This window comes from Tachysurus vachellii, chromosome 19, assembly GCF_030014155.1.
Source record: "Tachysurus vachellii isolate PV-2020 chromosome 19, HZAU_Pvac_v1, whole genome shotgun sequence".
NCBI classification, from domain to species: Eukaryota; Metazoa; Chordata; class Actinopteri; order Siluriformes; family Bagridae; genus Tachysurus; species Tachysurus vachellii.
Window position 1 is genome coordinate 8,247,696 of NC_083478.1, and position 15,612 is coordinate 8,263,307.

The 15,612-nt window shown below is 39.9% G+C and overlaps 1 protein-coding gene across 1 annotated transcript in view; it reads left to right on the forward strand.

Annotated features, from left to right (window-relative positions):
- The window catches only part of noc2l (NOC2-like nucleolar associated transcriptional repressor), a 36,635-nt gene extending 21,301 nt beyond the window's left edge, over nt 1-15,334 (forward strand). Inside the window, exons 15-19 of the mRNA XM_060893530.1 lie at nt 1-144; nt 5,792-5,905; nt 7,495-7,627; nt 14,084-14,188; nt 14,733-15,334. Of these exons, the coding sequence (XP_060749513.1) occupies nt 1-144; nt 5,792-5,905; nt 7,495-7,627; nt 14,084-14,188; nt 14,733-14,872 (636 nt within the window). The 3' untranslated portion in view covers nt 14,873-15,334. The remainder of the gene's footprint in view (nt 145-5,791; nt 5,906-7,494; nt 7,628-14,083; nt 14,189-14,732) is intronic.
- Nucleotides 15,335-15,612: the final 278 nt, after the last annotated feature.

The window sequence follows — 15,612 nt, forward strand, 5'->3', positions numbered from 1 at the left end:
CTGAAAGCTTTTCTGAAGGAATGCAAAGTGGCCAATTACTGCAAGCAGATCCGCCAGCTGCTGGAGAAGGTACAGGAGAACTGCAGTCACATCACAAGCCGGAGACAGAGGGCTGCTTTTGGCGTAGCTGACACCACCGCTGTGGTAAGTGTGCTCGCTCATCAAGCAGTCAAGCATTTTGTGTCCATTAAACATTGACGCTGACCTCTTGCCTTTCCAGACAGCGAATGCACTGTACCACACCCCTCTGAGGTTCGAACCTGTATACACAGACACATTTGTGTGTATGTGTTTATATATAAAAAAAAAAAGCATGATGGTTAGTTTGGTCTGGCCTTTTACACCTGCAGACGTGATATTTCGAGTTCACCACGTCCACCCTGTTCTTCGCTGAGGTTAGCTGTTGGAAAAAAGGAAAAAAATGAGTTAAAAGACAGCATGAGTAGATTTAATGTTAATGTCTGAGTTATTTTGGTTGGTTTTTTTGGTTGTCCGATTAAACACTTTAATTAAATGTACAGAAATACCATTTTTTTTTATCCAGGCGAAAATATTCCGATGTATATATCATGAGATGATTTTTATTTTCTCCCTTCATTTGCATAATATATTATTAAAGTAATCATTAGAATTCACATCACTATGAAAGATAAAAATACTGATGACAACCATAGGTATGCAACAGAATTGTGTTTTGATGTAGTTGTAACACTATTTATACCACAGCATTATTGGGCAAATACGAATTAATCTTGAAGTTGCAGCTGATGTTTTAAGGAGGCGTTTATTATTTTTCCCCTGACAGCAGTTTTGAATGCGGTGCTGGCTGGAAGGCAAAACACAGGTTTACATGAATGCATTATAAAAAAAGAAAAAAGTTTTGTATGAAAAGATGACTTGTATGAAAGATCCTACACATTATCTAAGACACCCCTAAGATCCATTGCATGGAGGAGAAAAACAGCAAAGAGGGAATATTACAAAATAAAATCACTCTGTGATTAGTTTAGCTAAATGAAATGAGGCTGCTGGCTAAAAATTTTCCCATGAGCCTTGTGTCCCATGTGGTACACCTCCTCCATCTGATTAGATGTCTTTCTGGAATATTAAGTAAGCATGCTACGTAGTGTGTAAATAGAGGTACTGCTTAAACTGAAATATTGCAGTACACAACATGAGCAGTGGAGTCGTCTCGTATTCTTTCACAAGAGTGTACTTTTTTTATTTATAACCCTAAACTCTAGCATAATAGTGCTGGAGGATGTGAGGACCATTCATCAATGTCAGGTCATGATCATTACTAGGTACATTTAATTACCACAAGTCTTACGTTATTTATTTATTTTTTTTACAATAATTAACCTTAACAAGACTACTGTTGGTTGGCGAACCTCAGCATGACTAACTTTCACCACTAGGCCAGTGCGATGTATCTAATCTTTTTTGTACGATATAACATTACTGCAATATTCAGTCTTCTAGTCATATAAATATATGTAACCAAAACGGCCAACCTTTAACAATGTTGCTTGTGAAGACACCAATTTAAAAGCAGAGTAAACTGCTACATGTGGATGGAGAATGTTTTGAGGTTGTTAATATAAAATAAATTATAACACTTTTTTTGACGTGGTTAACATTAGTTGTTAAAGGTGGGGTCTCCGTTGTAGTTCAGAAAACTGTGTTGGGCCTCCAAACAAAACAAATACAAAACAAACGTGTAGCCAATGAGCAGAAAGGCGCGGGTCTTGTCAATATGGAGAGAGTGTTCAGTGCGCATGTGTGACATTAGCAGAAAGCAGTTTTAACATTGACATGGCAGATAAAAACAAAGAAAGAAAGCGAAGAAAGGCTTACGATAAGGCAAGAAACAGGACCCGTGTTAATATGGGCTCAGCTTTCCAGCGCTGGAGAGAACTGAACGTCTTCTGCGTGAAACGGAGATAAACCTTTCACGGTACAACACACAGTACTACAAAAACACATTTGTATTACCATAGTATTACTCATTGGGTTCATTTATTGATAAAAATATACCCTCGTTCAGCTGCCCCAACAGGTTCCGCCATAATACTTGTTTGGGTTATACTTGTCTGGTGTATGTGTGGGGCGGAACTATCAAAACGGGTGGGACCCATTTGGGTTAGGGGCGTGTTTGTTTTGGTGATTCCAAATGTCAACATTGGCTTTCAAACAACGGAGACCCCACCTTTAACATCAGTTGAAAATGGGCCTGAACTTTCAGGTTTTTGGCAAAAGAGAAAAAAAGTTGAATATACTTTGGCAAACTTTGTATAAGCTTATGACAAAAAAAAATGCTGTTATGTTCCTGTTAATGTTTACTGCACATTAATGCACCTAAAGTTTCACTGTCTAGCTGAGTCCTTATAGTTGCCACTGCCAGTAATCAGGTCCTGACTTTACAGCTGATATTGTGTCCTCCAGAATTTTTCTTAATACTGAAATGGGGGAAATGCTCATTTTATTGTCACTTTTAGTTTCTAAAAACATAGATTCTTATATAATATGTGATGCTTGTGATTATATCACAGGAATCACAAACCCTAGTCACGATATTCAAACTGCTTTTAAATATTTTTGCTGTATTACCTGGTTCAGTGATACCGATGATGCCATAATATGGCTATGCATTACATCTACTCAATGTTAATATTGTCCTCCATCAAGAATTTTCTCTCTTGGCCTATACCACGTTTGTGGCCAGATGCTTTTGCTCCATATGTCCAGATTGAGACAGAGACAGGCCTGTTTTAGTAGCGAAAACATGCCGGAGTCCCCATTGCTCGCTCCAATCCACACCACCCTCCCACAACAGCCTCACTCAGCTTCTCCATGATGTACAGGTGTCAGCTGGTGCGACCCACCCACAGTCTTCCCTAGAGGACTGTGTGAGCGTATAATTCTGTGTGCATGTTTGCACATGCAGCCCCTACGGCCATGGCTGGTCTCACACTTGGACACTGACTGGAACTGCAACAGCTGAGACTGACCCTAATTCTGTAGCACATATTAGTGTGGAGGTGGCGATGGGTTGGGAACATTTACTAACAGCATTGCTCTCAGTGAGGAGGAGTGAACAGGAAGTATAATAGCTATCAGACTCTTCATCTGACAGCTGCTCGGCATGTTGCTCTATTTAGAGTCACGTGTGTGCTGTGTATTTGCACTGACCGGGTAATGGCAGCAGGAGTGGTTTGGGAAGAGACCGAGACATAGTGAGGGAGGAACGGAGCGCTGATGGTGCGAGGAGAGAAACGAGGAGCCGTTTCCTTTCCAGGACGAGCTCTATGCCACATCCATCTTCATCTCTGCTCTCATCTGTCACCCTGCCGGAGCTCACCCCATCACACTTCCCCCCACCCCCTCCTTGTTCCTGGCTGGAGCTGCTCTCAGGCCTGATAAATATTTAAGACCATTTAAGAGTGAAATGAAGGAGAGATGGGGTGGGGTGTCTCTCTCTCCCTCTCTCTCTCTCTCTCTCTCTCTCTCTCTCTCTCTCTCTCTCTCTCCCCCCCACTGTCTCTATTCCTCTTCCTCCCACCCCCGCTGTAATGTAGAAGACTCTGGAGGCGAGTGGAGGGGGTGCGGCAGCTCAGTGCTGGCAGACAGCGTGGCACCGCGCCGGGTGCGTCTGTCGCCGGCTCTGGGCGGCAGGAGCGATGTCCTTCAGTAGCTGGCCTGGCAAGCCAACCATCTCTGCGCCACTGTAACAGGACGTCTGCCTGGCATGCTGCCCTGGTGATCTGTCCAGCAAACAGCTGAAATTTAATTAAGGCCATCTTCCCACCCTCCTTCTCTGCTTGTGCCACTCCTCCTGCTCTCCTGGTCTTTTTTTATTCTAGCATTTCTGGAAGCTGCTATGGCTTTTACTATAGCACCAAAGTCATGGGTCATTGTAGTTCTTTTAACTGATTAAGACTTAAAAATAGATTTTTAAGCTTGAGATTTTTTTTTTTTGTATTAAAGAAGGAAGTTGCACTCTTTATTGTGCTCTATTCATTTTTCACTGCCCTACAAACCACCGCAAATTGTAATAAATAAGTTTCGATAACTGACGACGGAAGCCGAGATCTATTAGGGTCTATTGAATTTGGAGGTTAGAAAATCTTATTTGACCTGATCAATATCTTCCACAAAGACCTTTAAAGGTAGGCTGAGAGAAATCTTCTGGTCTGGCTTCTCTCTCCATCCCCACAATCTTGTTTTTCCCCCCATTATTCTATTTAAGCTTACAAACTTTTTTTTAATAGCGTTGAAAATAATCAAGGTCAAATCACATTGAAATGTATCTGTTTAGAATTTAAATTAGATGATAAACCCAGTGCTAGTATGCATTATAATTTCCCCAAACCATATCGACCTTTATTTGCACTACATTTGTAGAAAATGTTTATTTGGAAGGATTTTTTTCCCCTTAAATTTACTCGTGACATATAAAACGGCAAGTACTAGAGAACTAATTTTTCTATTATTAGTATTGTACATTCTTTTATATAAGGATATATAACATGACTCGTGACATAGTAATGGTCCCCTTTGGTTTATCAGCAAAACAAATTTACTCAAGCATTCCAAAACAGGGTTTGCCAAGAAAAAAAATAAAAAGGTTAAAATATTTTCTGGAAAAGTTTACAAAGTCATCTTAATGTTCTGTGACTCCATCATATTGAGAGCCAACTTGAGAAGACTAGGAACTGTAGAGAATCTTTCCATGTAGTGATCTGGTTGCCAGAATTTCTCCTGAGGACACAGCAACAATTCATCCAGGAAATCTCAACCGATCCCAAAAGAGCATCTCAAAAACTGCAGGCCTCTGCAGTTTCAGCTAAACACAGGGCTCATGACTCAAAATGGGGTTCAAGAGAGAATAGTAAGGTGGAAACCATTGGAAACAAAAAAACCCTCATCAACCTCTCCTCTAAAATAACATTCAAATGACTGATGATCCACAATTGTATGTTTTGGATGGCATGGTTCTGCCATAAAGCAGCTAAAATTTCTCAGTAGGAACATCATATATATGGTAAAATGTGGTTTTGGTGGGTGATGATTGAGGCATCAGGACGTGGTCATGTCGGTTTCTGATAATTTGACAAAAGCAAATCCACGTTCAAATGGATACCAGTTAGTGATCAAACTAGTTCTGCAAAGACGAGTGGGTGAAGGTCCTCAACAATGTGTGATTACTGCTGCTACAAGTACCACCGTTTAAGTGGGCAATTACTTTCTCTCATGAGTGACACTGGTGTCGACAAACTTCCTATGCGAAGTAATTATTAATATGTTGTGTTTTATTTACGTACTCTGTGTATTAGTGGGTCATCCTTGATTTAGACAAAGGTCTGGATAAGAAATTGACATGATTAATGAGATGTGTGAACAGACTAGATTTGCATGTACAGGATAATTATTTGTTTCATAATCTTTATATCTGACCACCTGTAAAAAAAAAAAGAAAAAGAAAAGAGAACTTTTTGTTTTGAGCATGAAGCAGTGGTAATAACACTTTGCTCAAAATGTTTTGTACTCACTTCAGAACAGAAAGAGTTAATGTGAAAGTGTGAAAATTTCCATTTCTGACCTCTCGCTATAGTTTGTCTCTGGCATGATTAGCTGCCTTGAGCTACTGAAGCCAAGTTGCTTCATGTTTAGAAAACCGCAGTGTTTATCTGGTGAAATAATCAACATCTAGACTTTGGTCTTCTAATAGACAAGTTTTTTCTCAAGGGTAAATTCTAACACATTTCATGTTTTTGTGTGTACGTGGCAGGCGGCATGGGAGAAGCAGGTTACTGAAGAAGGAACTCCTCTCACCAGGTACTACAACCAGTGGAAGAAGTTAAGAGAGAGGGAGATTCAGCTAGAAATCTCAGGCAAAGAAAGAGTAAGTGTTCTATATGATCACACACATTTAAAGCACCACGGCTTCTGGCAATTCTAGTGTTGGTCTAACTGTGTCGTGTGGAAAAAAGTCACCATATCAACTGTACTTCAATTTATTTATATGTCGGATGAAGAGAGAGATTCAAATCCCACAGGAAACGCAGATACAGTAACCTTACCTTCCAAGTATAGCAGCAGTTTAATGTAACACACACCAACCCGTGTGTGTGTGTTTGAGTGCGAGTGAGAGAGAGCGTGCTGGAGTTGGAGCATGTCCATAAGGCGATAATGGAGATGACACCAGGCGGAGTGTTGGCGTCGGGGAAGCGGCAGATTGGCGGAGGAGGCTCGGATGGGGAGAGCGAGGGATGCAGGAAGAGTATTAGAGTGCTCAGGGCTGCGGCCCAGGCTTTGATCCAGAGCCCCCACACCCGGATCTGATTACTCCCTCCTCCCTCTCCTCCTCATGCCACTGGAGCTGCCTGCCGCCACCTCCATCATAGCACTTCTGAAAAGCTACACACACACACAGACACAGATGAGCACTCTCAGATTTCATCTTTTTTTTTCTTTCTATTTTTTTTTTAAATAAGCGGATCAGTATTAGTTCCTTACGGGGATTAAAAAAACCCTTTATACAGTCCATAGTGCTGTTGAATGTATTCTCGCATCTGATAGAGCATGGGAATAGAGCACGGGATTATATTAATACACGTTCTTATACATTATCATTTGTGGAGCAACATTTTATTTTATTCCACTTAATCATAGCAAACAAAGTAAAAGTAGTATTGTTAATATTGAATTTGTAAGGAGTTTGTAAAGAGATGTTTGTTTAGTGTATTTGAAAGGAGTCTCCAGTGTCAGTGCTGGGATTTAATAAATAAATATCATAAATCAACCACTGTAAAATCTTTAAGGTAAGTTGCACACCTGCTGTTTCTTTGTAACCCGACAAGCATTTTTTTATTAAACCTTATTAACTTAAAGAAAAGAGAAGCTGGTAAGGAAACGACTCTTTATAGCTGCTGTAATGTGATAACAGGAACTAACCTGTCTCATGCAGAACATAAAATGTATATATAAAAGGATAAAAAGCATTATGTGGTGTTCATTAGTAAATTAAAAAGATAAGCGGAATAAAGCATTTCGGGAAGAGCTTTACTTGGAAAGTAATCCATTTCTGGCATCGCACCAACTTATTAAATAATATTCCTTGCTTTTTGAACCTGATGGAAATATTTGATCATTTCTGTGACACATGTAACCCATGGGGAGGCTGCAAGTGAACAACCTGGTGGAAAAGTTTAGCTGCTGTTAATTATCAACGTCTGAAATTGCTAAAAACATTGTATCCGTTAAGATAAATTGAGCCGTCGAAGTCAGACATAGAAAGAAAAATCTGTTATTACGAACACTATTCCAATCCAAATGCAATTATTATAATCAAGCATTAAACCTAATGTGGAAAAAAGTCTATGAGCTAAGTGCTGCCTAACAATGCTTGTAATCATATAACCAGTTATAAAGTTTGCTTCATGCTTCTCTAACTGTCATTTTGAACCTTTTTTATTTTTTTTTTCCTTGTAGATGGAAGACTTGAACCTTCCCGAAATCAAGCGTAAGAAGATCCAACAGAAAAATGAAGATAAGAAAGAGTTCAAGGGGCTCTTTGAGTCAGACAGTGATTCAGACAACGGTGAACTCATGCAAAAGCGTAAAGGTATTCTTATATTTCTGCATTAGATCATTCTGGAGCGTTTACATGCTTCTATTGTTTTCCCTCTACAAAGCCAATGCAGTATCTAATAGGGAAGAGATGGCAGAAGGCTGGGTTAATGATGGGTTTTTGGCTTCATTCAAGGACACAGCACTTTCACACACAGATTTCAGACACTGATACACACACTTCAGTGGTAGTCTTGAGACAATCACGTGAATTGATTTCCGTGTTGGGGGAATTTCTTAGGTCATAACTCCGTCTGCTGTACATGTGCTGTGAGTTTCAGTCTTGCTATGTTCCTGGCTCTTTTAATGGGGCATGAGTGGACCGTGTGTCGGGTGTGAGTGAAGGAGCATGCTAGAGATCAAAATCTCGCATGAGTGAGCAAGTGCAGAAAATGTATAAACCCATTATTTTTTTCCCTCACTTTGATATATTACAGCCGTCCTGTAAAAATAGATGAAATTAATTTAGTTTCCTCCTTAGTCTGCAAAATATACTGTAAAGAAAAAGCATAAACAACCTTTAAGAAGGTTGTTTTTATTTATTTTTATTAGTCTTTAATATTTTTAGTTCAATCTCCATAATTATTCAGATCATTTGGTTTCCAGCGATCATTTCTATTCGATTAAAGTACATTTGTGGCAAGTTCTGTAGAGTACATGTTTGTCCTTTTAATGTCCCACAGTTGACACTGCACATCACAGCAAAGAATCAACCTGGCTGTCAAATCTTTCTACAGTTTTCTTATTCCGGCTGTTTGTAAGGTTGTTTCAACCCGAAGTGGGTAAAAGCATTTACTGCCCATCAAAATGGTCCCTTTTTTTTTGTTTGTTTTAATAAGGAAACATTTCGCAATTTCTTTCATTTTTTCTGGCAAGTTTTCCTATAAATGTAGGTCAAGTCCTAGTAAAAAAACAATTTTATATTAATATTGGAAAGTTTTTCAATATAGGTTGTTTTTTTTTTAGGTGACGGGACATTGTTTTCGTGTCGTCTCTGTGAGCACGGCATCTTAAGAATGAAACGTCAGGTGTCTGAAATAGTTTTCCTTCAACAGCTTCCTTCCTTTTTTGTTGTATATTTAAAAAAAAGTTTTTCCAGAAATTGGTTAAAAAATAAAATAAAATAAATAAATAAAGGAGGATAATTAGACTTGGTGGTGCTGGAGGTATCCTCATTGATACTGTTTGTTCTCTTGTTTAAATCCTAGCTTAGATAATAACTTATAGCTTGAGTCAAAGTTGTGTTTCTGAAAATGTGTTTTGTTCAGAACTGGACTAAGTGAACAGTTGCTCCAAAAATGAAACTAGTGTCAGTGTGGTGGAAGTTGGTTACAGAGTCCATTTATGTAATATTTCACTGTAATTCAGGTTCTTGTTTACAGAATTGATAGTAAGGTTGTGGCAGTAAAACACTGGTTTTGGCTTCGAAAGTGCCTTTGAAATGTTTGGAAGAAAGTTTGAGCCACTGAAACTGTTCTTGGATCTGGTCATGCAGCCAAACTGAGCAGGGTACAGGGTTTTTTTTAGGGACGTGAGTAAGGAGCTGAAATGAGAGAGAACCTGGCAGGTCTTTGCGCACATCCTCATCAGGCCTTTATAACAGATTCACCAGACAGTAAAAATATAAATAAATAAGTGACTGTTTACTTGAAGTTTGCCAAAATATACCTAAAGGAAATTTGGGCATGATTCTATGGTCAGATGGTCAAACCGGGACTGAGCTCTGAGTGCTCAGTGCTGCATCTGGAGAAAATTAAGCCTTGCTCATCACCTGAGGTTTTTCAGCAGCACGGACTGAGAATCAGAACGGATCAAAGTTCAGAGACATCCTTGTGGAAGACCTGCTGAAGAGCATGCAGGACCTCAGACTGGAAGCACAGGTTCAGCTTCCAACATGACACTAACCTGAAATGCACAACTAAGATAGAGCAGGAATGGCTTCAGGACAAGTCAGTGAATGTTTTTGAGTGCTCCAGCCGTAACCTGGCTGAACATCTGTGATGAGACCTGAAATAGTGTTACTGTGATGTTCCCCATCCTGCCTGAGGTTCTGCAGAGAGAAACACCAGATGGTCAAATCTGTGTGTGTCCAGCTTGTAGCATCATGCGATAATGTCCTGAAGACTTGAATGTGGTTATTTAAATGGTATCTTTAATACATTTCCAAACCAGTGAAAAACTATATAAGCCTTTCACTATGGCAGATTTTTTGTAGATTTAAGGGAAAAAGGATTTAAGCCACTGTAGATTTAAAAAATATTTAACGAAAACACATTTAAAAAAGATCTATAGTGTTAAATTCAGCGATCAGATATATATTTAAAAATGGACGTATTTAAACTTTTTCAAAGTTTTTAAATCTTGAGTTTGGTGCATTTATCTCAGATTTCTGAAGAATTCTTGTCTCACTGCCTGACATAAAGGTGGAAAAGAGGATCTCTGCTAATAACAAACTTCAGACGTGAGGAAGATTTTCCATCTTTTAGTATGTCCTTCCTCTCCAGCGGTCTGTGTGTGTAGTGTGTAGTCTGTAGAACAGTCCAGCTGTCTGCCCTTTCCTCTCCTCTCCTCCTCCCTTTAACCCCGCCAAATCCAGAGTTCCGTGCTGGGTCATGTGTCGGCCAAACACCGTCCTTGCCAAATTCTGCAGCTTACGGTCCGACAGCCGCATAAAAAGTCCCGTAAAGGTTGGAGGCAGTTCGAATCGAGATTTCTTCACAAAGAACATCTGCTATTCATTGTGCAGAGTCTTCACAACGCCTGGACAACTGTCTCTTTGCGCTCTCTCTCTCTGTCTCTCTCTCTCTCTCTCTCTCTCTCTCTCTCTCTCTCTCTCGCTCGCTCGCTCGCTCGCTCACGCGCGCGCATGGTTTCGCAGGAAGCGATTTTCTTTTTGCAGGCTTGGATCCCAGTGGGGGTTTGTAATTCAAAACAGTTGACTGGAAAGACGTTAGCAGTCTCTCCCTCCACATGAGATTTAACTGGCCCCATACCCTCACCCCTTAGACCAGGAAGTTACATGTGACTTAAACATTTATATGGTTGCATTCAGTTATTTTTTTTTTTTATTCTCTTATCCACAGCTTAAGCAGTTACATTCGATTGGGATCGTGTCAGGCTAGACACCACTTATCAGTGTGTTAACGCCTTTGTGGTGGGGGGGAAATGGAAAAGCAAGCGCCACCAGGCTGTGTGAGAAAATCTTGCAGTGAGGCTCCTGACAGCAATTAAAGCGTGTGGGGACTCCTGGAGTGAGTGACTGTCACCACTGGCCAAGCCGCCACCGTGTGCCAGCGTGATGGCTAGGGGGGAAGAGCTTAGCAGGACACCAGTTGGAGTCCTCACTACAGCAAATATAAAGAGGAGCTGTTTAAGCACTCCTTTGTTTACAGTCTCAATATTTAAGGTCATTTTGAGGCAGGTTATATCAGAGATCTGGTTGTGGTTGTAAGATGAGCTGCAGTTCTTTGAGGCTTTTTCTCCACTTTGTTTAGTTGTATCAAGTTGTTTACATTACCCTGTTTACTTACAGCCACAGGGTTGCTTGTATAACTGGGCTAATGGGTTGTATGAACTGCTTACATTTCATGTTCCATCTTCACACTCCAGTAGGTCTTGATTTGATAGTTTTCTTATCTCGTTCTGTCCTTCTCTCTCTATGTTAAGCTTCGTGTGCTTTGCACAATTAAACGCTAATTTACCAGGTGCTGAATAATTTTGGGCTCATCTGCAGCACATCATTCTCAGTTGGTTGTAAGGATAAATAAAAATAAACATGATGCAACACAACCATAATGATTCCTGGTGACACCGTGTATAACAAATTTTGCACTGTAGCCTCACACCTCTTTGCAGATTTGATGACCTTCACTGTTGGTCTTCCCAGTGATTATTCCCTCAAACTTTTTCTCTTTTTTTTTTCCTTATACAAAAATGGTCACAAAGCCACAAAATCCAGAGAGAAATTTTTATCATTATCTTCATGAGAAAGTGGGATTTGGCACTTTAAAATGGATCTCTCCAGGTGAACGACAGAAGAGCCTGTGCTCCTGTCCAAGCAATCCTGTAGTCAAGAAAGATTCTATGTGTAGTTTAGTGTATGTAGCAATGACTAAAATTATGCTGTATCAACAATTCAGAGATTTTGAAACTTATGTAGTGTGCACTGGGCATTAACTCCAAAGCAAAACCCTGATTCCTGCTCCCAAGACAGCGAACGAAGAAGTTGAGGAAGTGTCATTTATATTAAATCTGTGTGCCCATTGCTATGGTGCTCAGTGCTCGCCTTTCTATTTACAAGCTATTTTTATGATTTCAGAAATTAATGTCCAGTGCTGCTTTTCAAACATGATTGTGAAAACAGGTCATGAATAGTCTGCAATATTTTGACTGAAAAATGCAATGACCCACATTTTTGTCCCTTAACTCAAGTGTATACACCATATGCTTTTGACTTATTCTGTGTCCCTTAAATATATTAAAAAAAGATGTCTTAAAGTGATATTATGCTATATATATATATATATATATATATATATATATATTATGTTTCCATTGCTTATATCCAGTGGCCTGAGCACATGTAGAGGTTTTGAATATCGTCGCTGTCGGGCGGAAACCTCGTATGTCCAAATTTTGTCAATTTCATATTTTTTCACATATTAATGCTATTGGTCAGTCCCCACGTAGGTCTGTTATTTTTACAAGTTATTAACCAATCTAAAGTCTTGAAAATAGCTTGAGCACAAATCTCATAACTCCATTGGACACTTCAACTGTCCACCTCTTCCTCACTCCGCGGGAGAGCTTTGCGGCATATTTCTCCTCAAGAAGAGTCGCAACGAATCAACACGTCTTCTGAGGTAAATGTCCTCAAAACATTGGGCTCAAAGAAAAAAAAATCTTGACCCCTGCTAGTTCTGGTGCTCGTCTGAGGACAGGTATTTAGCGCAAGACAATCCACTGCAACGCGGACTAAACCCTGTGCATTGCATATAAGGTACGGCTTTTTTTAAATTCCTGAAAAATAACGGTTTTGGAGATACGAGGATTCCACCTGACAGCGACGATATATTTATTATACAAGGCATATTCCAATCACAGTCTGTAGCAATATAATCATATGTTCTGATTTTTCTACAGGTCTTTAATCATGAATAGGAAGTTATTGGGATATGTGTGAGAAAACACTGACCCAGAACAGCCTCTCCCTGCTACTGACATTAAGCTTTATTTCCATTTCTATTTAAAACTATGTATAGGTATGATATTGTCTGTGATATGAAATACACTGGCATGGAGACTCTTTGCTTTGAAGCTGCCCCTACTGTCAAAGCTGCTGAATCAACACCCTTTTGACCAATCAGTATTGAGACTTCAACAGTGTTGTAGTATATAATAGAGATGAATGTACTCACTGAGCAGTTTATTAGGAACACCTATACCCCTGCTTGTTCTAATCAGCCATTCGTCCGGCAGAAGCACGACGTGTGTGTGATCCTGCTGCATGATGCAGATACATATCAAACATCAAAATGAAGAAGAAAGTGACCATTTTTTTCTGACCTCGCTCAAGACTTTTCAACCAATAAGACGGTCACTCAATGTTTTTTTGTACTTCTCAGTGTTACAATTTAATTTTAGGGTCAGTTGTGTGTGAAATTCACATTAGATCTTTCTAAAATATGCCTTTCTGGCACCAACAATCATATCACGGTCACAATCACTTTTTTTATGCGTTGCACTGCTACCACGTGATTGGCTTGTAGAAGAGTAACATGAACGAGTAGGCGTGCAAGTGTTCCTAATAAAGTGGATCTAGGGCTGAATTTCGATTAGTCACAAATTGAACTAGACATAATTAGTTGGGTTTAGTAGTTATTACTTTTATACTAGTTAATAGTTACTAATTTGCAGAAAATTGTAGAGACTTTTCTTAATTTATTCATCACTTGCCATAAACCTGTTGGCTTTCGTGTGTGCACAAACCTCCTGAACTTGCTGTGTTCCTAAACTTTTACTGAACTCCTGCGGCCCACGCGCCCGTCACACAGCCTGTACGCAGCATTATTAAGGTGCATGTCTCTGCTCGTCAGCGACGCACACGTGGTGCACCACCGTGCTTCTCTCTTCTCTGCACATTGGCTCCCCTTCACCACGTCTCGCCTCACTCTGGCTCCTGGGTGCTGCTGAGTAATTAAGGGGGAGGCAGCGTCTGCGCCGTGCTCACCTCCCAGGCGGCAGCTAATCAAATCCCCACTTCAAAGCCCAGAAAGATTCTTCCTCTTTCTCACTCACACACAGGATTAACAACAAATTTGCCACTGAAGGCTTATTTATTAGTCTTGTATGTGTGTGGTATTGGCTGAGCAAACGGCAATGTCATGTCCTTAAGACCTGTTTAATTTTTGCTTCTATTTTTAAACTTTAAATCTGGTGAATTTTCCTACAGATGGTGACTCTGATAAAGACGAAGGTCTTGAGGATCTGTCAGACATGAGTGGTGAAGACGACGACAGTGATGATGATGAAGCCTCAGATGAGGAGGAAGATTCAGGTCAGTGTTTCCATGCTGTTTATCATACAGCACATTCGTTTTCCAAGGATCTTTTCTGTAGGTCTAACTTTGTGGGGGATGAAGAAATCCTTATACTATTGTTTAAGTGGAGCCATGTTAGTTTTGAGGTGTGCTGTATGTGGGCAGCCGTGTGAAGGGGAATGCAGTGTTCCACCGTAAAGCTCATTTCCCTCTGGAACTTTCCAAGTTCCGGCTTGAGGCTTCTCCTGGAACTCGAATACTATATTAGTGTGAAACACCTTTGATTTCTACCAGGGTTTGAAGCAAGAGGCACCTACAGATTCTCAGCAACAGCCCAGAAGAGAGGTTCAGCTCACTCATCGCATTCATATGTGATTGGAATATTTTTTTTGGGGGCTATAATATTTTGTACGTACATTTTCAGAGAAATCACAGCTCATTGAGTCTTATATGGTACTAGGATTTATTATTAGGCTTCCTACTAGTGAACATTGATAGAAAATTCAGATAGAACAATCCGTGTCCTTCAGCATTTCTGAACTTGTCTTGATTTGCTTCACAGATGGCAGTGAGGAGGCTGAGGAGAAGGCTTCTGGCTCTAAAAGTAAAGCACTCAAGCAGGTGTCGCGCGTGGAGCTGCAGGAGCTGGCAGAAGGAGACGAGGATATGGTCGAAGACCTCGAGCTTTCAGACCAAGACTGATGGCCCCGGTGACTTGGCAAGCAGTTTGTCATGATGCAAGCATGCATCCTGTGAAGAAAATGAAAGCTGCTTAATTGATTTGTAAATCTGGCTCTTTGCACAGGTCAGATGGTGACACCTCTGAGTCAAGTTTCACTATTTTACAGCCAAGTACAAGATATGTTTGTCAACTGTATTGCTCAGTTTGAGTATTTTCTTGTTCAGTATGAACACTTGTATGAACTATTTTGCTATTTCTTGTCTGTCCCCAGTGAATTATATATTGTCTATTAACAGTATATTGCCAAATATGTTAAAAATGATACTGCCTCTTATTATTTTTGTCTGTTTTCATTTTGGAGTCAGAAAATGAGCAAAATGGCTTTTTACATGTCCACAGCATCATCTTTTATGCCACAGGAAATGTACATACAAAGACTGTTTTTTCCACCAATAAAATACACCACTTTAAGAAAACAAAAATGCCATGTCCCATAAGTCTGTATACATAGAGGACTGTGTCTATCAGCACCATGATGGTTATGCCTTTATTAGTTTTTCGGTTGCTCTGCCACACTGCCAGTCTTTCTGAATTTATTAATAAGTGTTAGGTGTGTGTGTGTGAGAGAATGAGAGAGTTTAGCTTGCCATGTTTACTTTTAGTGACATCACAACCTTCAGCTTCCTAATGCATCCATACGTTTGCATTTAATATAAACCAAGTATGAAAAATGTTTAAAGATATTTTGCTAAAAATTAAT